The sequence below is a fragment of the Siniperca chuatsi genome, linkage group LG1 (assembly GCF_020085105.1).
Source record: "Siniperca chuatsi isolate FFG_IHB_CAS linkage group LG1, ASM2008510v1, whole genome shotgun sequence".
Classification (NCBI taxonomy): Eukaryota; Metazoa; Chordata; class Actinopteri; order Centrarchiformes; family Sinipercidae; genus Siniperca; species Siniperca chuatsi.
In genome coordinates, this window is record NC_058042.1 from 25,183,239 (window position 1) to 25,210,905 (window position 27,667).

At 41.4% G+C, this 27,667-nt stretch overlaps 1 protein-coding gene across 3 annotated transcripts in view; it reads right to left on the minus strand.

The window, feature by feature from the left end:
- Positions 1–27,667, minus strand: part of cd276 (CD276 molecule) — a 67,126-nt gene that overhangs the window by 1,397 nt on the left and 38,062 nt on the right. The window contains exons 5-7 of one of the 3 annotated variants that reach the window (XM_044207804.1): positions 19,834–19,971; positions 16,113–16,154; positions 10,259–10,297 (exon numbers count right to left, since the gene is read on the minus strand). In XM_044207804.1, the coding sequence (XP_044063739.1) occupies positions 10,275–10,297; positions 16,113–16,154; positions 19,834–19,971 (203 nt within the window). In that variant the 3' untranslated portion in view covers positions 10,259–10,274. The remainder of the gene's footprint in view (positions 1–10,258; positions 10,298–16,112; positions 16,155–19,833; positions 19,972–27,667) is intronic. The other 2 variants (XM_044207973.1, XM_044207889.1) reach the window with 2 other exon arrangements.

Genomic DNA, 27,667 nt, shown 5'->3' on the forward strand with positions numbered 1-27,667 from the left:
TTTTAAAAGCAATATAGTTGGCTATATGGCTGGCGGTTCAGTTTTTAGATACATTATTCAAGTCAGTCAGCTATATCTGCATGCAACTGGACTTTTGAATGAAAACAGTGGACTTGCCCATCAGGACAGATCTTTTAATTTCTGTTTCCTGGTGAGATATCCAACATAAATACCCTGAGAGGAGCTAATAATCTCTGCCTCATGGCAGTGGAAACTCTGCTCTGTGTTCCATTAAGACCTCAGCTGTCTAAACCTGTCATGAATCTACTTTTGATTTAGATATACTGTAACTTGAATAGCTTTGACTCTGTACACATGTATTCTGATGTTTGAAGCACTCACTGTGTCTATCCTAATATTTCATCACTGGAAATACCAAAATAGTTCTGTTAGTGCTTCTCCTGCCTCCTAATTGACACTCATTATCTTCCCTTTATTACATTCTACACATGACAAGCTGGTGTGATGTGGATAAATCCTAAATGAAACCCTAAGGGCATCACTAACAGCTTCAAAATGTCAAAGCAAAAACTGAAACAGTAATAAAGTCTGTCATTCTAAATGATAGGAATCTTTGCAAATTGCAAAGCTCACAGAAGAATATCTGTTTTACGGAAGAGCGCTGCATTTGAAAATGCAGTCTGGCTTCCATTTACTCCCTGTCAGAGGGTAATCCGACATGCCAACTTATCCATCACCCAAATGAACACAACGCAATTTTCACACATGCATTTTCTCATCAGATTCAAATCTACCCCTACGTGCCCCTGGAGAGATCTAAGGCCCCTATATTTCAAAGAGGAGTCGTGTTAGCTGTTGAGTCCTGAAGTCAGAGGTGAAATGAAAGACCTTCACCAAGACACTTCATGAACATCTACAGCACAGTAATTTAAGAATCTTACAAAGGAACAGGAAAAGATATTTTTTTCTGGGATTGTTAACAATCACAAAGTAAACTCCATCTTAAGTGTTTAACAAACAGCTTCTCTCTGCCTGAGAAGCCATGGCAGGGCAGAACCATTCTTCCACTCCAACACCTGAGACACAAGCTGATGGACAGATTCATTTACAGCAGGTACACGAGATTGCACACTAATTTACTAGAGCTATAGGAGATTGTTCACGTGAAAGATACAGCGGCACAGTGGATTCAATTTAATGAACCGTTGTAAATCCACACTGTGCCCATTTCTTTCCTAATTTACATTAAAATGTAAGTGCCATGTTCAATTCTCCTTGTTGGTAACTTCCCCCCCTTTTAATCTATATACTTGTGGAGCATCACGCCTAAAAACAGCAGGCCTGCTGCTTTTTTGACACTGACAGAAACAACAACAATCAGAGTAACTATCAAAGACAAACACCAGGCATGTGACTATGAAAGTATATGTTTGGGAATAACCTTGGAGAAGTATTCGGGATAATGAGGATGCAGCTGAACCTTGGTCATACTTAAAGATCATTACCAGATGATCAAACACACCATGACAATTTCTCTGTGTGAAATGGATAATTATGAAGTACATTGTATACTACTCATAGTGGATACACAGATCTGCTTTTATGGATGCATTTACATTTCAACAAATGCCTTACATGTCTCAATATACAGTAGAGGGATGCAATGGAAGGATCCTGAGGGAATTTAGGAAACAAATGGTGGGGTGTGGGATATATTTAAATAGCGGTTAGTATCATCAGCGTGGGAAGAAATACAAGAGGCTATTATTATTAGGCTTAACCATGCTTGTAAATACATAGCCTTCAAGTAAAAGGTGTGGTGTATGCCTCCAACTATGCTGCCAAATAAAGTTAAGTATTGCATAGTCTCTCCCTTTCTCCAGCCCCCTCTTCTTAAAACAAGTTGTGAAGCCAGTTACATAGACGTCAGTGACATAAGAAATTGCCAATCCTAATTTAAAGCTGTTCAATAAATAAACACACTCTCACTGCTGCTCTAAAGTCTGATGGGTAGTGTCTGATGGCATACTGTTAAAGACATTTTTAAAGGCTTTTAATAATGTTTATTATGAGTTAATGTCTTCTAAAGATGGATTATTAAAAAAAAAGTTTGACATTTTCGGAAATGTGCTTTTTTGCTGAGAGTTAGATAAGAAGATTGATACCACTCTCATGTCTGTAGGATAAATACTATAGCCAGCTATAGCCAGCAGCCGGTTAGCTTAGCTTAGCACAAAGACTGCCTACCAGCACTTTAAAGCTCACTAACATATCATTATATCTTGTTGATTTGAGCTGTGAGGAAAAACAAAACAACATGTTGTTTTACGGGGGGTTATGTGCCCAAGTTACTTCCTGGAGGAAAGGGGGGCATTTTGATGACATGTTAAAATCCAGGACATAGTGTTTATGTTTTATAATCAGTCTGCATGTTCATGTAGACACACTACGAGCGCATGCACGCAAAGTGCGCTGGCAACTCTATGGTGAAGTTACCAATTTGAGTGAACACAGCTTTTACAACTTAATTTGGAGTAAATGTAGATGTCCCACATTTTATTTACTATATTTGCTTCATTTTAGTGCCCCGACTGTCGGGGCATGAAAGCTGGTCACTGGAAACTCTACAGGCTGGCGCTCAAGTGACAGGAGCTGAGCAACAGGACTACACGGGGGAGCGGCTCGGATTTCCATTCCGTCAGGGCGTTCCTATGCAGCTACGATTTGGGTTTCCTACAAAAAAATGGCAAAATTTGAGATTTTCCAGGAAGTTGGTGCTCCAGGTCAAGAAACAGCCCAGCACATAACTCCCTGTAAAACCACAACAACATTGTTTTTACACTTTGGTTTTTATAAAACAAGATATAACGTATTAAATAGTGAGGTTTAGAGGTGCTGGGAGGTGGATTATTTTACCGTTGAGTAGAACCAGGCTAGCTGTGTCCCCCTGTTTCCATTCTTTGTGCTAAGCTAAGCTAACCAGCTGCTGGCCGTAGCTTCATATATATCGTACGGACATGAGAGTGGTATTAATCTTCTCAGCTAATGAAAACGAATAAGCGTATTTTTCAAAATGCCAAACTATTCTTTTAAATGTTAGCTTCAGTGTTACTTTAGACGGATACATTTCATTAGGGTTACATATGTCTCATTTTCCCTGCAGGATGGGGCAGCCAGCCTGTGCGGGACTGAAAAAAAAAAGTGCAGTCGTTTGCCTCAGTGATAATTACATTGGTTACAACGTACAACAAAGATCACTATGAATGATGCAGTAATGCTGCAGCACTTGCTACAGGCTCCACTTTGTCCCAATAACAATAAGCCAAAGTGAGGTGTCTGACAGGTCATTCTGTTACCACTCCACTGTTATGCCAAAGCAGCAGCATACATCACACTCTAAAAATCTTACACCTTTATCAGCTCTTTTTCTACGGTTGAGGTACCCCACCCTCGACCCCTCTCCAAAAGCAGCCTGCAGCCCCCGTGGTGTTAATTATAAGACTTTTTCCCCTGAAGCCTGGGTGGGACGTGAAAGTGCATTAATCTTGATTCTTCACTTCAGTCTAAAGGATCGTTTGAAGAGACTCCTGTGGTAAGCCCCAAAGGCGAGGTGACTCAGTACCAGGAGAAAGGTAGAAGGAGGGGAAAAGAAAGAGTCACAATTTATTCTGCACTCACACCTGGATGCCGACCACCTCGAAAGGCAAGTCAATCATTTACCCTATACCACTTACATTCTCAGTATGTTAATCTGGATGAATATTAAGAGTCACACAGAAGGACATGCCAAGCAACCATCTTCCACATGTGCTGTTAACTGATGCAGCATGAAGGTGACTGACGCCCTATAAGTTGAACTGAGCAAAACTGAGCAATGGCTGAAGGACTGTGACATGTTTACGTCAACAAGTTTACATTCAGCCCCATTTCACCGCAAACTTTAGTTCATCATGGGTATGCATATATATAAATGCACACACATACGTATTGTTTCATGATGTGTAAAAATAGTTTGTTACCCATTTTATAACAATAAGCCATTGCTGCCTGATGCACAATTACTGATATGTGTCTGTACACCTTGTTGTTGCCAATGACACAGACTGTAAAATGGAGGGATGGAAATGACACAGACAATTGGGTAATTGCTTAAAAATACACCACAGAGGGAGACAGCAATGAAAAAAGCCATAAGTGATAAACAGTGGCTTGAATACACAGGTCATTTGAAATAATGTTCAACCAGTGCAAATGAGACTAAAATGATCATTTCTAACTAACTGACAGGTTGAATATTCACTAATGCACCACTAATCAGCTGCATGCAACACAATAAAACAATACATTCTGATGTTTTAGTTGAAAGAAGAAGAAGAAAAAAAAAACTCCAAAACACTCTCAAGTCAGTGTTATTAAGTGCGTTTCAACAGCCTCATTTCTGTGCACTTCATTTTGTATGACTTGTTCCACATGTTCAATCAATCATGGTTCTCCTTATCTCATTAGTTAATCTACTTCTACAGTAAAAAAAGCACTGGAGCAGGTAGGTAGCATGTGGAGATGTAAGCTCCCTCTGTCAGAGCTTGTGCAACTTCTGCAATTTCACGATAACGTGTGCACACTTCAGAAAGCTACACAGAAAAGTCATCTCGCCGTTCAATAAGCAACATGTTTACCATATTCTCATCACAGTGGGGGGACGGTTCAGTATTTAGGTTTGTGCCATCTGCAAATTCTCTGGTGCTGAACATATTCTCTTTGATAGCTATCCTCTGAATTTTACGATTGTGCAGAAAGAGTGTTTTGGTTCTTCAGACATGTTGAGTAGGTAGGGAAACTAACAGTGATCAGCCTGAGTGAGGGATAATAAGTGATGCTAATATGTTTTGACAAAGGCCATGGCCTGGTGACCACACACAAAGCAAACCATGTCGTCACCATGGAGCTCTCAATTGCCCGCAACAACAATGCAATGCAATGCTTGCGTCTACAACATTTAACAGTATTACAAGTTATCATGGAGACTGTAGATATAGTGCAGCCGTCTATACTTTGGTGTATGCAGCCTTATAAAAGAGCCTCAGAGAATGTATGTTTATGCGTGAAGATAATGTCTATTTTTATAATTGGGATAATCACTTTTATCAAAGTAGATACAATACATTATTCTGCTTGTTATGGCCCTTTTTATGGAGATCATGTATTTAAATCATGTATACATTGATGACATATCTCAGCATTACAATGTCCCACTTGTCTGTATTCACGCATGCACTTCCGTTTGTGTGTATTTTTCAACATCATCACACCGCTGAACTTGTACACATTCTCTCATCTGCATTATGAGTAATCTATGGTAGTTAATTGAGCCCAGAGGCAGTTGGTTTCAATGAAGGCTCCTGTGCTTTTCTGGCAAAAGCAGGAGAAAAAGAGCTCTCCGGAGAAGGCAGCTCTCTGTCGAGAGGCAAACAGAGCAGAACTCCTGCCGTGTTCATTAGCTGTCATTGATCAGTGATTCAGTTGCTGTGCTACTCCTACCACAGCTCAAATATTACCAGTTTCATGTCCTAAAAATTAATATAAAGGTAAGAAAGTGGAGCCAGCACAGCATCTTCCTCGTTATATTTTATTTTTCAATGCACTATTTTGATGTGAATGGATGTTTGCCAAGGTTTTCAACGGTATGCAGAGACTGCTACGCAGCACACTTGTCCATTCCACATTTTTCTGATATCAATATGAGCTACTATATTCGGTTATTGGCTTCCCTCAGAGGCTATCATCGCTGCAGCCTATTCCATCACAGGAGATGTACTGTAGAATGAGGCTGTGAGGTATAAAAATGCTGATAAATGGCTGAGACAAAAGCATAAATAATGCAGAGATCAGAGATCCTGGAATACCGAGTCAAACTCCACTTCAAGACACCTCCCTGGAGAGATTCCAACGTAAGTGTCCTGTCTGACATCATCAGTGTCTGCCGGGTCTCACCTGCCACATACAGCAGAGAGGAACTGGAGGAGCTAGGAGTCTAGTTTTCTCCTTTCAAATTTCACTCTATTTTACCCCTTTTTATCTCGTCCCCCATCCTTTGAGAAATGATTCCCTATATGCAGTCTGTACTTAAAAAACCATGACAGAGTAAACCCTGAGCTATTACTTCAAACAAGTATAACAATGAGATATATTCTTAGCATGACAGTCCAGAGTTTAAGTGAATATATAGGGGTGAATTAAATCAATATTTCACAACTCTGCTGAGGGAAACGGGGCCATTATGTAGCACTAATTGCACCTATAGGGCCAATCTGTTATCAAAATGTAATCTGAGCTCTCATTGGAATTCATTGAAAGTCGTCAGGTAGGTGACCGGGACCGTCCATGCTGCTCCTCATTTCATTGAGTTTTCTTCATTCCCTTCATGGATTATACATATATATATATATATATATATATATACAATAAATATATTCCCTTTGAATATTTATTCTCTTCTCATTCGCAGCCATCTCTGGCTAGGGTTAAGTTCTGCACAATACCATTCCTTATTGCTCTTTTACACATAAAAAGAACAAAAAAGACTGTAAAAAAGGACAAAGGTCTAGCAGTCCATTGCAGAATTTCACCTGGAAAGTCGTAAGGTTTCTCTTGACAATGTTACTTGACTACAGTGATGTCATATGAGTCAGTTGTGTAATGTGATGCATTAACTCCAGTGCCCAAAGAACAATGACACAGATATTTAGCATTTTTTTCAAGTGTTGCTGGAACCAACTCTGCAGCGTCAGTGTGACGAGGAGGGAAAATTAGTGCAACCAACCATCGCCCATACATAAAGGTGATGAGTGTAATATCAAGATTACTCAAATCTTAAACCCCTACTTTAATGCCTGCTTACAGAATGTTGTTCTTGGTAGAAGAACAGGGCAAAGACAACAGTGATTGACAGCCACCTTAAGAAAATGTATTTGCCTTAAATGCCGATTCCAAGTTTATTCACTGAACACTACTACTTCTACTATTGTCTAAGTTTAAAGAACCACTTGTTGCCATAATGATCAGTATGTAGTATTCATGATAACACACAGTAAGTCTGAGCCACTAACGATGGCAACAAAGCAATCTACAAAATATTGAGTGTGCTGCAGATAGCAATTTACTATGCTATCTGTGCTGCTAGTAATGAAACAATAAAAGTTTGAGAAGATAAACATAAGTCACGAATGAAAACAAGTATCGATAAGGCAAAGGTTTATGAAAACAAAGTGCCGCCTGACTCTAAAACGACTTAATTAAATGCAGAGCCTTGCTTTATTAAATAAGATATGCTGCACTCTGAATATATGCATTAATCGATAGCAAAACTGCCACACAAATATTAGAATAATTGATCCAGGATGATTCAGCAGCGGAGAGGTCTAGGGGCTTGCAGGATATTACCTAGCATTAACAGTCTTGGTGAAGGTCAGTGGATACTACAGTAATGACAAATGTCCTCTCTTTGACTCCTACTGGCCAGACTTTATTTTGGCTAGTTACAGGAAATTACTTTCTGCACCTTCCATCATCTTCTACTCACTCTGCATGCTGCGGCTTTATAGCAATGACCAATCAGGGTATAATAAAAACAAGCTGTAACTGTCCAACCTTGTAATAAAAAGTATTCACACAACTGACACCAAACTGCTGGTTATTAAGAGTTAGAGGCACAGTGAAGAACAGATACAGGATAGGTCTATACTGTATGCTAATGTGAGATAGTAGTGAAGTAACTGACTCATAGACAGCGGTGCGACTGAGCAGTATCATCTAGTTTATTTTTCTCTAACTCCTCCGCAATAGATGTGTGCCCATACTGTACACGCACAGGCACAGACATGGACACCAAATATACAAAGCACATCAAATCTGTTCTGCCTCTAAGATGCTGTTAAGTGTAAGCATGTGGGGAGTTCTAGTACAGGATTCTCTTATTAGCAGAATACATTTTAAATTGTCCTGAACAGTAGGAAATATTCACAAACTAACAGCTAAATGATCAAATTGTGTCTCATTTTCTGACAAAAGACAGACCAGCTACACCATCCTGTTATCACTCCAGCACCACAGGGACAAAAAACTTCAATATCTGTCAAATCAAAATTGATGGAGTGCCTCTAAAACGTCTCTAAAAATATCAGCATCCAATATCAAACATCTACGTCTCAACAAATGGAAAAAAATATTTTTCTCCTCAGAAAAAAAGCTTTGAACACAAAACATATCCTCTGCCCTCACAACTCCTGTCCTTTGTTGGTCCCAGTACTGTAGCTTCCCCAAAATAGCTCCAAGGATTTGGGCTTTCCTGCCCTGTAGTTGTCAATGTGCTGGGTCCAGTGAGGGATATAGGGCCTGACACAGGCTGGCCATGGTTGATTGAACATGGGGCTACAGCTGGGAGTGTCCCATTCCTCTCCCTGAGGGCCACAGGGCACAACACTGCCAGCACCCTGGATCCCATCACTATCGGGTATTCCTGCCTGCCGACCACTGTATTACTGCTGCTGCTCTTGGTCCAGGTCAGCCTGATACGAGAGTGGAGTCATTCAAAATAGGGAATACAGCCATGCAGTCAACCCTCAGTCTGACAATATGAGTGGGGAAAAAATACACCATCATCCTTATTCTCTGAGAAACAACCACCTACCCAACATGCAAACATAGTCAAGAGAAAGATGTTTTCACAACTGGAGACTAAGGAAGAATGATGCCCCCCACCAGGTGATATTCAAATAGCATAACACAACTGAGGGCGCTAAGACTCCTACAAAGATAGAAAGAGTATAAATGGATTAAGTCCAAGTATAATGTATAAATATCCTGGTCTCAAAACAACATCTGAATGTCTTTTGGTCCGAAAAAGTGGGGGTGAATAGCAGCCAAAAGAGGGAGGACTGACCAGTGTACACTAGCCTGGGGGGCACTCATGGGTGAGTCAATCCACACTGCAGCAAAATGGTCCACCTCCACCTTTTCATGTGCCCAGCAGAAGGTGGAACACACAGCGAGCGAGATGCAGTGATATCAGGAGTCGGGCACATGCCAAATATCTGCAACTTCCACAGTTATATTCCGGCTCGGGACCTGTGCTGCATGTCATTTCCCCTTCTCTTTCTCCCCTCGTTTCCTGTCTGCCTCTTCAATATGGCCTGTCCAATGAAGGCAAAAATGCCCAAAAAATTATAATAAGAAAAAAAAGAGAGAACAAAAAGCAACAAGCAATATCAACAGTCCACTTGAGATTAGCTTTCTCACCATCCTTCAACCACCTTCTTTTACTGTGTGAGCAGTGGAACTGTCCATGGTACTGAATGGTCACAATACATACAAAGCATATACTTAATGTCTTATTACTAATGTTCTTTAAAAATAAGCATATATTACTTGTAGATATTTCTGTCGTTGAGCATAAAATCATACTGTAAAGTATGAAATTACCACTGTGACCTATAGTTTAGCATGAAAAAGTTGGTGACATTGTCAGTTCAACCAATGCCAACAGGAAGAAAGGAGAAGTTAACTGTGTAGCTTTCCAGCATGATGGTGAGGGTGGCGTCTCCAATTGCAACATTCGCAATGAATACTGGGTACTACAGATATAGTTAATGGGAACTTGCCCTGTTAGCAGAGAGTATCTTTTCCTCCTCCAAAACTGGGAATATTTTTGCTTATAAACACATGTAACATTAAAGATTGGCCAAACATCAAAAACAAAAAAAACAAACAAAAACAAAACAAAAAAAATGTAGCACATTAGGATGCAATTAACCTTATTATCCAAAATGGTCGGCTGCAGCTCCTCACAAGCTAAAGTTGGCAGATTGAAAACTTCATGAGGGTGACAGTGAATATGCATAATTTCAGACAGAAAGAAAAAGACAGAGAGGCTGCATGACTCACACCTTAAATGTTTACAATTAATCGGACTCTTACAGTGGCTTTGAGCAGGCCAGGGAATTTATGTTTGCATGCCAGATAAAATGAAATAGATTTGTCATATCAGCCAGTGACCCTGTGATTCCTGAAATCAAAATGTCAAGACTTCTCATAGTCCCGACTGCCTGCTGAATTAATGCAGCCTAGCCTCATTACAGCAGCACTTACCCATGGCCTCCAGAGACACTGTGTCCTCCAGAGCGCTACTGCTGAGAATACCAGGCAATTGTGATAAGGAGAAAAAAACCTGACACCTGAGCAACACATAAAGACACAGGTGTACTTAAAGACACATATATATACATATTGAACTCATACTCACCTTTATTCTCTTGGCTTTAGCTTTTCAGCAGTGTCATGGCTGAAGAAAAGAGAACAAACAAGAATGAATACTGGAGCTCAAAATATTGTATCATTTAAAGATCTGTGAGCAATACAACTACTTTAAGTGGTCATATCAACATCAATGTAACTTTCATGTCTATTGTGTCATGGACCAAAGCATCATTACAGGCTCGGTAGTCGTTGTGGTGTCCCCCTCCTCCTTCAGCACCCCTCCTCCTCCTCTGCTCCTTCTCTGTGCACCAACCTTGCCACGGCTAACAGGAAGCAGAGGGCACAGCGCTTTATTTAATTAGTCACAGCAGCTGAGTGCTCATGTGGAACCAAACAGGGGAGGCAGATTGGGGTAGTGAGATGGATAGGCACTCTCCCACCGGGCCTTGGCTGTTCTGTCAGAGGAGCGTAGATTACATGACAGAAGGGGGAATGGGGGGTGGGGGGGTTGGTTGGCAGGAGGATGTAAATGGCGTCTGTACAGGGGGATTCATCCCAGGAAAAAGATTGCCTTCACTCCTACAGCACCCCTGTCCTCACACTAAAGCACTCTTTACACTGTTACTTTTGTATAATATCTAAACCAGCCAGCAGTTGATGTGATGCACAGCAATGTGTGGTTTGACTGCTTTTATTAACTGTGACAACACTCATTATTCCAAATGATTTAGGAGCTGCTATTTCTCTTCTATCTCTTCTGACAATGATCAGGTGGCCTTTTCCTCACGGACCAGCAGATAACCTCTTTGAGGTCGCAAAAGTAGCTCAGTGTGCCGCACTGAGCTACTCCTTGATGAGTTCCTTCTCAAACTCAGGGCAAAGGAGGGACAAAAAGTTTCTCAACAACTGGTAATCTACTTTTGTAATCTAACGCTTTCTCATGTTGAAGATATGAAATGTATAGAAATAACAAGAGAAAGAAGCAACCACAGGAAATATCGATTTGTATATAATAATTAGATATTCAGTGTTATGTGAAACCTACTCATGTGATAGGAGGTTTATAATTCCGATTATTATCCAACCAGTGTTACTTGGTCTTCAACACCAAAACAGCATCTCTCACAGTTCACCCTTGGAGAAAACATAGTAGCTTACCGTATGGTGCTGAACCAGCAAGGAACATGAGAGCAGCACTTGAATAATGTGTGCGCAACAACTAAGCAATGGTGTGCGAGTAGCTCTTTTAATTAGCGCTCTTGAAGTTATCCAGTGACCCACATCTAATAATGAAGGCAACATGAATGTTCTATTTACATATCTTTAGTCAGTAATGTGTGACCATTGGGAGAGCCCAGTGGCTGAGTATGCGGTGCCAGTGAAAAGGGAGGGCATGTCAAGCAGAGCTGCCTGGGGCTGTTTTCCAAGGCCCTCTCATTTTGAACTGTAGCAATGTGGAATGGTATGTTAGTGACCTGCAGGTCTGTCAAACTGGGTTATGTTATAAGAATACTATATGCAACTTTTTAATAAGCCTTGGTCTGGTAATGCCATGTATTCGATGTATTCCAAGAATCCAGTTCCGAGAAGTTTTCCCAGGACGCCATTAAAAATCATCCACCTGCAACCTCTACACTTGGTAGCTCATATTGGGTTTGTAAATGTATGTCAATACACTAAATATAAAACAAACTAACTTAAAGGTGCCCTGTGGAGTTTGCTTCTAAAAACACTGCGATACTAGTGCTCAAAAACACAGGGTGCCTTTGAGGTCAATCAGTCAACCACATTTCTATTACATTCATTTCTTTAGTCGTTACTGGTTGTCTACAGTTATCCATTCCCTACAATGCAGTTTTTACGGTTTAATGGACATGAAAAAACAATATCCTTTCTATAGTCAAATTGGCAGTATCTATAATGGATTATATTCCCAGAAGCAATAAAAAATATGTAATTACAAGGAACATACAGTCCATACTCCCCTAACCTTTAAACAACTTAATTCATTCACTCAACATGCTACACTTTGATTCCCAAGAGAGACATAAGATGAATATTATGTTCCTTCTGCGTTAAGGTGTATTTTTATTGCTATGTGAATAACTCAATAGACAGGACAGAGGGGGGATATATTAAGCACAGAGGTGACTTTGACTCTGGTACAGCTGTTCTTGTTTCTGTCTGTCTGCTCAAGAGTCACCTTTACAGCCTTAGTTAGCTAGCTTCTTGAAATCAACACAACATTTAGGGTGATGAGCTACTGGGCTTGCTACACTTTTAGCAACTGTCATCCATCTTTCAGTGGTGGCCTTGGCATGAAGCAGCCAGAAGATGGTGAAGGGTGGGGTTTCCTTCTGCTACCAGCTTTATAAGGCCCGACATTCCCTAACCTTCCACCTTCCTGGGACCTTGCCTCAGTTAAGAAGGGTTAATAAAACCGTTTTTCACATGGAGCTCCACTTTCAGAGGGCGTGTCAAATTGTTCTTTCCGACAATTCTTTGTCAATGAAAGAACTGGGTCACAACACTCTCTTCTAGGAAGAGAGTGTTGCTAAGGCCTGACTCCTTGGAGTCCAGGATTTAGGAAGACAGGGGCTAGTGCACACAAACTAAAGCCAGCTTCTGACAGGAGGAGCTGCACTTGCGTGACTGTAGCCGCTCCAAACAGCACATCATGCTCAGATTACTGAACACATTTCAGGGAGGAGGTGAGGAGGTGAGGGATGAAGCCAGCAGGAACTGTACACACTGCACATCTCCGGATGTGGATGTAGATTAGTGTATAACGGTGTTTCTTTCTGTGTGTGGCGTGTGTGTGCCCCTTTGCATGTGTGTGCATGTGTAGACCTGTGAGTGTTTTTGTGTGTGTGGGAAGGGGTTGCTGTTGGCTGTAGCACCTGCAAATAAATCCAGAATTTGAGCTCCACTGTTTGTTAAACATTATTTGCTACTGCTGTAAAGGCAACAAAGGGATCCTACCCCATTGCAAATGAATGAGCCCAGGTCCCTAGTTATCACTGGTTATTGTTCAAATCAGGCTAGCTTTGAAAGGGGAGGCACACTCTCCTTTGGACAGCTCATTAAGATAACACACAAACGTGGCTCCCCATCATCCTGGGTTTATTAAAGTGGGGCTCATTTCAGCTCCTTTGTCTCATGCAGGAACCTCTGCCTTTGTCAGCGCAATTGGAGCCAGATGGCAAAACAATGCTGCCTGTCTGGAGTGCTTACAGAGTGATCTCTGAAGGCAGAGCCATTAGCTTGACTTCACCAGTTCACCGCCCACAACGTCCACCTGGATCAACCAGGTGCATGGACGATGACGAGAGGCAGCGAGAGCAAGGGTGGCTGCAAGTTGCTGTCTTGTCACTGGAGTACAGGCATACTACAGTCTCCCTGCTCTATTCTCCTTTGCCTTGCCCCTTTAGCTAAAGCTGAACTATTAAGTCTCACTAGTTGTGGGATGGCTGACCCAGCTCCTGGCTGCACAGATCTTTCTGAAACATTCATGAGAGAGGCATTAGAGAATAAAAGTCATTGTCCCCCTTCACTCAGAGACTCTCCCTCACCTCTTAGCTTATTAAAATCACATGGTATTAACTTTGCCGTTCACAGAAAGGCTAAATAATTCAATCAGACTAAAGAAGGAGTCAAATGAATAACTCTAATGACATTAACGCTTGAGGGAGAACTGCTCAGGACTATGAGGGGTAGTCACTGAGGCTGGGCAGGCAGAAGAATCTTGCTCTGCATGCTAATGGCAAAATTAATTCTGGACTCATTTACTAAGCAAAATAACACACCACTCTCATCACAGAAAAATAAGCACAAACAGAAGTATGTTGTCCTGGTTTACTAGCATTATTGAAAAGCGAAGGATGAGTACTGAGCAAAACCTATAACTTCTTTCTAATGAAATATTACAGGAATCTAACGAAAATTCTGAATTTGTAACTGAATAGGTATAAAATGAATCGTTTGACATTTTGGGAAATATGCTCATTTGCTTTCTTGACAAGAGTTAGATGAGAAGATTGATACCACTCTCCTGTCTGTACAATAAATATGAAGCTATACAGGCAGCAGCCTGTGCTTAGCTAAGCACAAAGACTAGAAACAGGGGGCAACTGCTAGCCTGACTCTGTCTGAAGGTAACAAAATATGCGTACCAGCACCTCTATTAATTAACACATTACTGTAATATCTCATTTGTCGACTTCATACAAAAACAGAAGTGTAAAAATGGCACCTTGCAGTGTCGGGCAGGGGTTATGTGCTGGACTATTTCTTGGCCGTGTGTAGCAACTACTTGGAGTCTTGTCATCGCCATGAGGTTGCCAGGCAACGAGCAGAAACTCCAGCTTCAGCTGCACTTCGTGTTTAATGCAAATTAGCAAATATTAATATGTTAAACAAAGTTGGTAAACATGCTAAACATCAGCATGTTAGCATTGTCATTGTAAGCATGTTCGTGTTAGCTTTCAGCCTAAAGCAAATAGCAAAGCTTTTTACTCTTTCCAGTCTCTGCTAAACATCATAACGTTAGCATTTTCATTGTGAGCATGTCAGCATGCTGACATTAATGTTTAGCTTAAAGCACCATTCTACCTTATTAAAACCTCGCAGAGTGTGGCTGTAGATCCTTAGTCTCGTTCATTGTTATTTCCTTGTGTAAAGGCTCAGCTTTGAACAGTTGTGAAATGTCTCTTTACCGAGGGGCAACATTTCTAAATATGGAATTCAGCTCGCGGGCATTGACTTTGTTGAGTGATTTAAACCAGTTAGATTTGAAAGAATAGTGACTTGCATTCCTTGCATAACATTAAGTGATGCAAGGAATGTCACAGGTGATGTCTGTCCATTTTGCTGGATTATTCATCATAAAAATTCAAAGCAACTTATTCCAAGTGACAACAATATGCATAACACATTTCAACCAGGACTCAGCGGAAAATCAATTCGGCTTGGTAAACAGGATCATTTGAGTGCAGGACACGGCAAAACTATTGTTGGCATTTTGTGAAACTTGGAACTTGTGGAACTTGTTACCATTAAATTTATAGACAAGATAGATTTCACTGTTATAGCTGTAGCTTTGGGGGAACGTGTAATGTAAAACAGCTTGTTGGCATCACTAAATTAGTGCACCCGTCTCCCTCTCTCTGCCTCAAACACTTAACACACACACACACACACACACACACACACACACACAGTGGAAGAGTTATGCCACTGGGTTGCTGTGTTGAATGGTTTCAGTGCCTGGAGCTGGTCTCATTTCTCACGTGCACTCATGCTTCATCAGCGTTCACTCACACTTCAGTAAACAAACTTAACATTCAGTTACTTGTTCTGTTGCGTCCCCACCATCCTGCCACCTGGACTTCTTTTTAAAGAAGACAGACTAAACTGTGGGTGATCTTTGTGTTATTTGATATTTTTGTAACTTAAACCCTTTGACCAGTACATATAAATAACATAACTTGTGTTATAATACAATTCTAGACCAGGTTTTCAATGAGATTTTGCATGTGTAAAGAATGAATTGCCCTGTTTACAGGCTCAGTCTGGTCGGCCTGCCCACTTAATGCAGCACTAATTCTCTCTTCTAGTTGTCTTCAGTGGATAAAATGCACTGTTGCCTGTTCCAGACAGTGTTTACAGTCTTGCATGATTACACAGTTCAGAGTGCTGAATGCAAAAGATTTAACATATTTCAATATTTCAGTATCAGTTTTAGCTAAACGATGTGAAACTTTAACAAGTGGATTTTCGACTGCTGCTTTTTCCTGGCCAGCATTTGCCACAAGCGCCCGCCCAGCAGTGCTAGCTAAAACATACAACAGGTCCCTGATGCATGCAGAGGCTGAGGCTTGACCAGGTGTGGATTGGCTGACCTGTCTTTGACTCCTCTTCTTCCAGCTCCTTGGCCTCTTCAGCTGTGGGAAGACAGAGGAGCCATTATCAGTGGGAGCCACAATACATGGGCAGGCACACAATGTAGTCACTTCATCACAAGCCTATGGTGAGCTGATCCTTCACAGCTCAAAGGACAAGCTGTGATGAGAGAGCTATATGACGACAAAGCCCCACACAATGGTACCCCCGCCGCATCATACACATACACATAGAGCCATACCCACCCTTTAACCTCCTATCCAGCCATTTCACAAAGACAGTAATCACATTAGGCTTTAGCTGCTGGCTCTCTGAAAACCCACTGTCAACAGAGTTAGGGAGGCAACTCAGTGATGGCTGTCACAATTACATACACACGTGTGCATGTGCGCACACACACACACAAAAGCTAAAAATAGGCCTGAGACAGAGTATCCAAGCCGCTGATATTAAGTCCATGACACCATTTTCACCGCAACTGGGCTGGATATCCACTATTTACTGTCTGATACATGAGATTAAATTGATAATTGAACAAAATTTAATGACAAGGCAACACAATTAATTTGTTTATATTCTTGTACGTTTGCTTGATTTTCCTTGACTTTGACAGCAGAGACTATAATCCCCTGGGGAAATTAAGTAAAAGTCCTCATTATTACAGCAGCTGAACATGCTGAGTTTCAAGATTCAAACAGCATGTATATGGATAAGTCTACCCACGCCACATTCTTTAGTTTCACTTCCTCTGTGTTATGTTGTGTTTTGAAATTAGATTTTATGAAAGTACATACTACTGTAGTATTCACAGTATATGGCCACATATTATTATGACACATTATCATAGTCAGTCCAAGATATGGCTTTGGTCATATAGCTTCAGATTTTGGGGGATTTCTTTCCTCTGCAGACTGGTGCCAAGATTATATTTTGTTGGCAACTTTGAACTGAATGTCTAGAATACCATTTTGAGTTAACCTGTTAATAATGTGTACACTTTGAGAGTAAAACCCACAAAAGCACCTTGAAAAAACCAATATATACTTCACATCTTCAGAATTGCGGTGCAACATCCACATAGATGTGTGAGCCTGTTTACCTTCACCGCTTCATTCAACACCTCCAAATCGACTAACAGTCCCACCACTGTGGCAGCAGTGGAAATACCTTGGGGGGCTGGGCTTTGATAGGAAAGTGAAGCTCATTTAAAGGCACCTTAAAGTCAGGGTGAAGATGAGGGCATCCACAGGGCAGGGAGTGAGAACTGCTTCCCTTGTACATTGAGAGAGAATTTTATGCCCCTACTGGCTGCATCCCAAATGTGTGGGGGTAAGAAGAAGGGTGGTTACGGCTTAAGCACAAAAGCTGGACAAACCACATAAAAGACGAGAGAGTCAGGGGACAGAAAGAGCTACTCACTGAAGCCAGGAGAGTGTTACTGTTCCTAATCATCCTCCCTTCTGCCTCTATGTTTCCCCTACACAAATGTGGCGCAGCACTGCTGCTGAATCTCTTCAAACACTGCTGTGACATCATGAGTGTTTAAATGTAAGCAAAAGCAAATGGCCCCAGTTAGTAAACCTATAGTACTATAAATAAACTGATTAGTGGGCTTAATTCATTCATTCTTGCACCCTAGAAACAGCAGAGCCTTCTCCTTTTTAAATCCTTTGTGCATATTAGGACATAAGGCTTAATGACAGCAGCGTTTGTGCTGCATAGGTTTTAATTCATTTTCTCTCCCTTTGAATATCAATTCTTGATGACAAAAATTAAACATTTTTAAAAAAAGAAAACATGAGGAACAGCTTTCTTTTGCCAATATTTTGATCAGGGATTTTATAAATGACTGTTTTTTATGAGCATTTTCTACATACTGTAGAAAATAAATCTATGTGTCTGTTATTTCATGTGAGTCACATGTCACACAAAGGCGGTCAGTCAGAGGGTTTGGTCCATGGTAAACCTGAGGGGTAACGCCTGTGAAACATGTGCACCACTGTGGTAAAAGCCCCTAGGGGAAACACTTCCTGTATGACTTTCATCTGTCACACAGGGGAGATCCGTCCCATGTCACCGACACATGATCTCCAAGCGTAGTTCTGATTAAATCATATGCTTATCTAAATGTAAAATGAGCTTTGGAGAAACGGAACAGTGGGCCTGGATAGGTCACTGAAAGCATTTATTAGACACAAAGTCACAGTCATTATGTAAGGAAGGACAGAAGAGAGGGACGAAAGAAAAATAAATATCAGAGAGAACAGAGCCATGCTGGTGTTGAGGTACAACACTGCCCCTGGAATTGAGCTTTCACTTCCAACTGCAATACCACAAGCTGCTCTGCTCTGTTATGATACACATTCAGGGTGCTCCACATACATTATGACAGGGGAGGAAAATGACTTACTCACTTCTCTACTTTTACTGACCCTTCCACCCTTGCTACCCAGACATAGTGAAGTGAGAGTCAACTTCAATCTGGCCATACCTGGGAACGCCATTAAAAGATAAGACAACTACAATTAGGTTGCACTTCCCTGCTTCCTGCCCTCCCCACAGGTCTGGATATGTGCATAGCAATCCTATTTTAAGCCCCTCCACATCTGTATTCATACAGTATCATTCTATCAGGAGTATAAGAGTCTGCATGATATGCGAATAAGTCAGCGTTCCCACTCTTCAGGTTCGTGCTTGGAAAACACCAAAGACTGCAGAAGCATTGCTCACAGGGGACAGAATAAGACTTAACATTTAAATAAGGCGGACAGTGGATGACCACATAATCAATCCCGCCTGCAGGCAGGAAACGCAGCTACTAATCCACCCCACTGAAGAAAAGGGGCCCACAACCCTAGGAGCCTTTTGCCCGTGGGAGGAACTGCATTATATTTCTCTCTTTCCGTTTCATTTGATTTCATATGTTCCATGGAGCTATTTACTCTTTCCTCTGAGTCTGTGTCACTTCCATATTTATTTTCAAACCTCTGGGCCCTGGTGCAGACACTGGCTGACCTTTATTTAAATGTCTCCTCCACTCTGAGCGGATCTCATTACAGCAGAGCTGGTGGCTCTGCACTATCTATCTCATTTCAAAACTTTTTCTCTTTGCACTTGCGGCGATCCTCTGCTATTCCGCAACGCTAATTACTGGACCCGAGTAATGATGTTCCCTCTTTGCCAAAGATATGTGTCCCACCATCCGAGATCCTGCCTATACGCATTAAGCAGAACTCCCTCTGGATTCTCAAAGTTCCTTGAGCAGTTAACATCTCATCACTGCTTTCTGCTCTATCTCTTTCGCTCTCATTGCGCCTCCCACATGATCTAGGCAACACGTCGCAATTATGCATATCATCTACTAAGAGTTTAAGGAGTCATTCTGCATTTTAATGAAGGACCTGAGAAGGGTTGAAAGGGCCTGAGAGCATGATAGGTTAGCATCCATTATTCAGTAAGCCCTTGAACTGTGTATGCAGTAGGCCAACGCAGTCCAAGAAAAAACAGAAAATCATTTCATTACATTATCTTTTTGTGTATGTAGCTCCAAAGTTGCCACTGCTCTGAGATTAACATTTCATATTGCCCCTAATGAAGGCAAGGCAGCCCAAAAACACGCTTTTATCTAACCTTGAGAATTAAAACATGGATTTTCATCACCAATGAATTGTATTCCTTGTGAGAATATACACTGGTGTTGAATGTGCAAAGCCCCCCCACCTTCTCTCCTGGCCTCCTCGCAGCTCTCCTTGATCTTCCTGCGGCAGACAGCAGCCAGGGCAATGAGCAGCACCAGCAGACACACGGCCAGGCCAACAGTTACCCACAGAGCCACCGGGGGGAACGCAATGTTCTGACCTGAAGCAAAGGGCAGAGGGAGAGAGGGGGCAGAGAAGGGAGAGCCTCATTATTCACTCTTGCAGAGCTAAAATAAGAGCACAATTGTCACCGCTGTATCCATCACCATTATTTCACCATTTGACAATTTTTCTGTTAAGAGATCGTTGTCATAAAAATCCTGAATTATCCAGACTGCAGAATTACTACAGCACAACATGATGACGCTGTTGATGATTATTGCCATCATCATCTCCGTCATCATCGTCAGCATTGTCAGATCATCTCCGTATTAGGTTTGACTTTCCGAAACAGTGGGACTGTCAGAAAAACAGAAATGAGAACCTTTGCTTTATGTGAACGGAGTGAGAGCTTCTTTACTAGTGTCCAATTAAGACACTTGAATTTTTCAATTGAGTCCAGATGGCAGATAGCTCACCAGTCGCACAAGGCTGTGTTGTCGTTTCACTCAAACAGCATTGGCACAGCATTAAGAGGATGTTGGCGCTTACTATCCCACCCCCTGCCTTCTGCTACACATTGCTCAGATGTCTGAAGTTCTGATGCATTTGCTTTAATATTCTATGATTTCTTAATGTCTGCAATATCATTATCACTCTGAACGGGAATGAAATGTCAATATTTAGTGTTATAAAAAATATGTACGGTACATTTTTCTACATGTACGTGAAATTTTGATTGTTTTTTGACACTTTTGGTGACAATTAGACATCATACTGAGTGACAGTATCTTGGCAAACTGCAAACTGATGAGGAGGAATAAAAACTGGTCAGCAGGACAGAAAAGATATCAGACACACAGCCAAATTTCCCAGGGGTATTCAAACTGAACAGTGGTAGAAGAAAAGAAAACAGCAGAGCCACTAAATAGCTGTGAGCCTGTCTGTAGCACAAACTGGCCTCCTTCAGAGAGTGCCCACTCTGGGCAGATAATACTTTTTTTTTTAAAGACTGAAAAATGACTGGCATTGGAAAGAGGAAATGATGAAGCATCTGTAAGGACTTGGCATCAGCTATGAAGACAGGCAGACGGGTTGTAATACAGCCCAGCCAAGATGGAGGGCAAATAGAGGCATCCTTTTGGAGGTGATGAATTCTCAGATGGAAATTCAGTCCATCTGATGCTCAGAACAAATGCTGAAACCTGATTGTCCCACAAAACACAGTTAATGAAAGGCCACAGAGGGCCATAGCGGGTAGGAGGAGGCGGGACATGTACTCACCAGTGATAGAAAAGGGGCATTTAAAAGAATCAGCTCAGCCTTTTTTCTGCTGTTGTTTTTAGACATGCTTGCTTGGCATAGCTCTAGGGATGGGAATGTCGCCCTGTCTGTCAGTCGGTCCACCACTTTGGTCCAGACTAAAATATCTCAACAACTATTAGATGGATTGCCATGCAATTCTGTACAGGTACTCTTGTTGCTTTTTCATCTAGTGTCGTCATCACATGAACATTTTAATTTGCACAATACTGATCAAATACCTACAAAACTAATGGCATTCCCATCAGCACCAGCATGTTAGCATTGTCATTGTGAGCAAGTTAGCATGGTGACATTAGCATTTAGCTCAAAGCACTGCTGTGACTAAGTACAGCCCCACAGAGCTGCTAGCATGGCTGTAAACTCTTAGTCTTGTTATTGTTACCCCATGCTTTTTGTCCTGTCCCTGGCTAAATGGCAGTAACAGATTAAAACAATCACTGCAAGTGTTGCTGTGGCAGATATTAATGTATATTACATGTTCTACATTACATTTCAATTATTATAATCCAATTCTAAGGTCAGTATAGTCTGTTTAACCATATATATCTATTTCAAGAGAGTCTCTCAAAACACAAGGCACTATAAAGACTGGTACTGCTACTGCAAAGCAGGATAAACAACCAAATGTTACAGAGAAAGGATAAAATCTGGAAAGTCAATCTTGTCATTTTGATGAAGCTGCGTATGTCTCCCTAGGCTAGTCATGACTGATGATGCTGTGGCTCGCTGTCCACCGAGCCCTTAACTCTGTTATATTTAAAGAATGACCATCTGAGAGCCACTTCAAGCTAACAGCGAAACCACAAAACATGTATGAAAGAGGAATAATCATACATGAGCTGTTCACGTCTCATAAAGTCAGAAAAGTGACAAATGTGTCTAGCGCTTTGTGACGAGTAAAGAAGATGCTGTGCTCTTTGTTTCCATTGTCTTTCTCATTCTCTTTTTATTCTCACACCTTCCCACCACGCTCTCCCTCCCTCAAGGCAGACTGATAAAGACAAATGCCATAGTCGGCTATCATCGCTACGCTGGGGCCCAAAGGGCTGCAGGATCATATTTTTCTTTTTCTCTTGTTTGATGATGTGATTTTGTTGTCTTCAGAAATAGATTTGTCTCTAATGGCTCTGTTTACCTATCCTCTCTTTCCCCTTTTCTCTATTCCCTCTGTGCAAGGGTAAGGATGGAGTGCTTTGGGTTGCACTGTCACATTACCTAGAGTCTGCAAACTTCAGAGCTACACCAATCAGGGCAAACTTCACTTCACACACTTGGTGTTTTCTAGATACTATGAATGTGTAGCACACATCAGAATACACATAAAAAAGTGGAAAGTGTGTCTATAACAAGCTGACATGATATGATAGATAATGAAACAAGACAATCAGAATAACAGACTTAAATGCCACAAACTCACCAGGGTTGCTGTCTGTATCATCCATCCAGTTTTGCTGATGTCAACATTTATTGTCAGTTGACTAGAAAACATAAAATGGATAAGGGCTGAAGTATGTACCCTGTCAGTGTACATAAAATGACCCTATAGATATAGTAGATCTTTTCATTTTTTGTCATATAATTTACTACCACATGAAAGCCTGGAGTCATGATGGAATTCTGCACATTTCAGTACATTTAAACTGCATGCAGCATTTATTTTATTTTTATTGGATTATATATGTTTGATGTGTGTCAGTAAAGCTGTTTGCGTTTTGGCACTGTCTGCAGCCGCATGCAGTGGCGTGTCCAGAATTTTTTTGACTGGGGTGGCCCATTTGAGGCACTGATTTATGCATGGGTGGCATGAAGTACGTGCAGACGCACGCACACACACGGATAGCATTAATTTACCATTTCTGTCTCCACTACTCATACTCATACTTTAATAACCAAAAACTTATTCATATTGGTGCTACTGCTGCATTGCTGCCTCTCAGGTTTAAGACTGAATTGCAGATAAAGGAAGTTTGGTTTACTCGTCAAACAGCTGGTTCGAACTAAGGTCCCAGACCTAAACTATGATTGGCAGATAGCCAATCATAGTTTAGGGCAGGCAATTCAATTATAAATTCAACTGGGCCAGATTTTAAAACCAGGAAATGTAGATGGGCCAGACATTTTCAGCAGCCTATTTAAAACATTTTTTTAGTTTTTGGTAATGACAAATTTTAAACAAATGCAAATGAATGTAGTAAAAAATAGCAGGCGTTTGGAGATGGAGATGGTACAATAAATAAATACTTGTCCAGTCCAGGCACGGTTAAACTGACGGTTTTCATTTACGTTTCAGGGTTGACAGATACATATTTTCATTAGAGCACTTCCCTACATGTGACTGTCAATAGCTAGATGTTTTGAAAAGCTACTAAGCGTGGTTGGAACTCACATAAGAAAACGTTGATTTGTGAAACATATGATTGGCGGTGTCGCTACATCCGTAAACATCCTGCCGATCGGTACTGCGCATGTGGAACTCTCAACAGAGATGAGAAGGAAGCAAGATGGCTCACTCGTTAGCTACTTCCATACACTATATATGTAGTTTACATATTTTGTCATACATCAGATTTATGTATGCTGGGCCACTTGGAGGTTGCAAGGGCCGGATGTGGCCCGCGGGCCGCCAGTTGAATAGGCTTGGTTTAGGGTAATTTTCTACGTAAAACGTTCAGATTTTATCGAAACTGTGTCTGTGAAGCACTGAGTTAACACTATGGCAGTTTTAGAGGCTATAAAATAGTGCTGTTGTATTATATTCTATTATATTGTACATATAATGTGATGTGTTATTGTGTCCATCCCTTGCAGCTTTTTTGTTGTTGAGCACTATCAAATTTCTTAAAAAATTATATATAATGAAAAAGTACTACTGGTAGCTACAAATGTACCTTGAATTAATGTTTGCAACATTTTTATAGGTTATATCCACCACACCTGGAGCGTATCCTCTACTGTTACTTCTTATAGGTGGTGCTTCACCGAAGGTGTTTTGTATATCATAGGAGGCCACAGCAGACTGCTAAGGTAAAAATAGATATTTAATGGGGGCAGGCAAGAGTATGATAAAACACCACCTCCATATGGAGCCTGTAACACAGGGTACATCACCAGTGAGAAATGAGGCTCCCTTAGTCTCTGGAAGACACTATAGTGGACTCGCAAGGGGCCAGCTTAGGTATTGTTTGGGCTTCAGTGAATGTGAGAGCCAAGATTTGCAGGCATTTTTACAAGCCTGAGTGTTTTCTCTCCAGCACCTTTGGTGGAATAAAGTGCTCCTAAGACTCCCTTGCCTGTCATCTTGGTTCTGCAACGTGAAGACAGTGGAGATCAAAGCTGCTTTCTCTCCAACTGTCAGCCCAGTTTTACCTGCCTAGAAGAAACCTAGCCTCTTAAGCTGTGACCAAAGGAGAATAATGTCCCTTGACAGAAGGATGGCTTCGGGCTAAAAAGAGCCTCAAGGCTCATTGTAGACAAGCTGGAGGGATGAGGAAGAGGAGAGGAAGAGTCAATTAGGTTTTTCTTTCATTGTCAGGATGAACAACCTGACCTTATTCTACCTGGTTGTGAAAATAGAGGACGAGAGAGCGGGGACCTGTAGAGGAGGAGTGTTGATCACAGAAGAGTGAGGTGGACTAGGGGCTAGCCCAGGGGTTGAGCAGGAGCAGAGCCCAGCCCTGCTTGAGGGCCTATACAGCCCTGGAGACCAGAGAGGCACAGCCAAGCCCAGGACTCGAAATAGGTTTATATATCTCTCTAGAAATGAGTCACATGGCAGAGATAGAGACATTCATTCAGACAATACAGTAAGGCAAGGAAGAAACAGTAAAGTGAATGAGATATAAAACTCAGTGAGACAAAACAGAAGCTCACACTTAAATCACATTCACCCAACACTGGTGAGGTGATTGATGCATACTACTTCAGCGAGTGCAAACAGGCTCGCCGACATTGGTGATTTAAACTTCTTTATTCCGTTTCTGTGTAGCACCGCCGATCTCACAGGAAAGAGATCGGCAGAAACAATAACAACAGTGCTAATGGAAAGAAGATGGCCTTGGTGTCAGAGGACACGGATTAGCCAGAATGAAAAACATGAGCATGAATATTAGGATTACATTAAACCAATGACTTTGAATTTGTTTCAGCTTCAGTTTCAATTACCAGCCTTTATTATCAACCTCGAAGGTGTCCATCAAAACCTCTGAACCCATCCTCATTCAGCCCCAGCATGAAAAGCTTGTGACCACACAGGCACACCAGCTGTTCTTGCAATATTTCTAGGGAACACCTCTCCTCTCTGGGAGAGGACAAGAAGCTCACTTGTAGAGGGAAAACTTGGCAAACTGAGATGGATGGTGACAGGTTTTTGTCCTGTCAGCATCTTTGCTCTGAGGCTTCTCTCCTCTTTTTGCATTTCAATAAATTGCTTTTCAGCGAGATGCTACCTCACTGTCTTATTGGCATGCAGGGAGGCAATGCGCTCGTCTCTAGGACGACCTAGCGCCCATTTACTTACACAATTTGTCTGACATTATTGCCCTTCCCTTGACACCATGGGCTTGTGGCAAACACAAGTGTATGATGTGCAGACGTGCACATTAAACAGAGTAATGGCTCTGCATGTATAGGTATAAAGTTTCTAACAGCCCTCCGTTTTTCTCAGCGGGAGAACTATAAAAGCCATCTGGTGTTGGTGGGGGAAGTGGTGGAGGGTGAATGGGAGAGTAAGGTGGATGAGTTAGTCAGTGAAGGTTGGAGGGATGGGGTAAGCAGGTGAGTGACCAAACGACCCAAGTAGGTGAAAAAACAAGCGGATTAATGAGTTTGTGGGTTTGCAAGTGAGCACACATTGAGTTGATAACTGCGTGAATGCTGAACTGGGCTGGAATCACAACAAGGTTTTGTGGTATTAGTCCACTCTCAACTTGTAAGCTGTCTCTCATGACATGTCAGGCTGCCACTGACCTTTCTCCAGTGGAATGTTGGCTCACAGTCTACAGATACTCTGCCTATAGTGCAGCACTATGGATTTAGAATGATGAGTTGGTGTGGTAAGGTTAAAAAATAAATAAATAAAAGTCTGGTTAACTCCTTCATAAAATGAGTTTGACTTTATTCTGAGTGATCCACAGGTAAATAGGCTATTCCCTGCCGATCAACGGTCACACACTACTGAGAAAGGTTACAATGAGACACAGAGACGGACTGAGCTTGAGTTACAATTGGCAGGTCAATGCAGGTTATGGAGGAGTATCTAGATGTCTGTGAAAGGTACTAACAAAGGCAGCAAAAGATGTTGAACATCATGTTGCTTATTGAATATCACATTAGCATTATTTCAGCTGAAAATTCCAAGCCTTTCCAGAACTTAGCTGTGATGAAAATCTCCTGAACATAACTTTGCGCCAAAGATCATCTTTTCTATCCGATATCTGTGTATGCGGTGATGTCAGGTCATATGACCACCCTAAAAATGTGGACCTGTGTTCCCAACTCTGGGAAATTTATGGTATAGTATAGGCTGTGTGAACCGATCAACACAGCAACATTTGACTTGTGTTTACTATAGCCAGCAATAACAATTGGACGTTGAGAGACAAACAGGAAATGGAACAAACTAAAAAATGGATGTGTCACATTAAGTCAATAGCGGGTGAGTATTTATTAATATTCCAAAAATAGGTTTTGGGTGGAGTATTTCTTTAAGATAGACCACTAGTGACTTTTAGTGCTTCATGTGCACGTTGAGCTACCCTTTATTTATATTAGTTAATCGCATTTCTATACACGCATACATATACATTATTTACATTATATACTACTAGACTGTAGCTTGGTGCGAGAACATACATTATCTATATTTCTATTACTATACATTATACAAGTAAAACTGAATCACTGAAGTAATCAATAACTGTCAGGAAGCTTTTTGTGTATTACTACAGCATACTACGAGACCAACAGTATGACAGTCACCGATTTATCTGGGAAGGAGGCAGGGGGAAACTAAGTCACAAGTACATTCAAAGGGATGATTTCCAGTCTTACTCAGATATGCCAGGGGCAAGGTTAGAGTGAATCTTCTCATCTTTACAGTTGAAGGTAATCCCATACCCAGTAGACTGGCTAATTAACTGAATATACAGCTCAGAGCCAACTGCATGGTTGTCGTGTTAGCAAGGCAGGGGCTATGTTACAGGCAGAGATGTGTGAGAATGTGAAATAGCTCTGTGCTGGAATATATAAACAATAGCCTGGGGTAGAGGTGGGCAGTATAACCAGAAAAAACTTCACACCGGTGGAGATACGTGCCCTGATGTGAATTTGGCTACACCATTTGTTCTGGTACAGAATGGATTTTAAATGTCACGTCAAAGTGCACCGCGAGCATCAGCTTACTGCATGTTAACCAGTGAGCATACGCTTTCCTT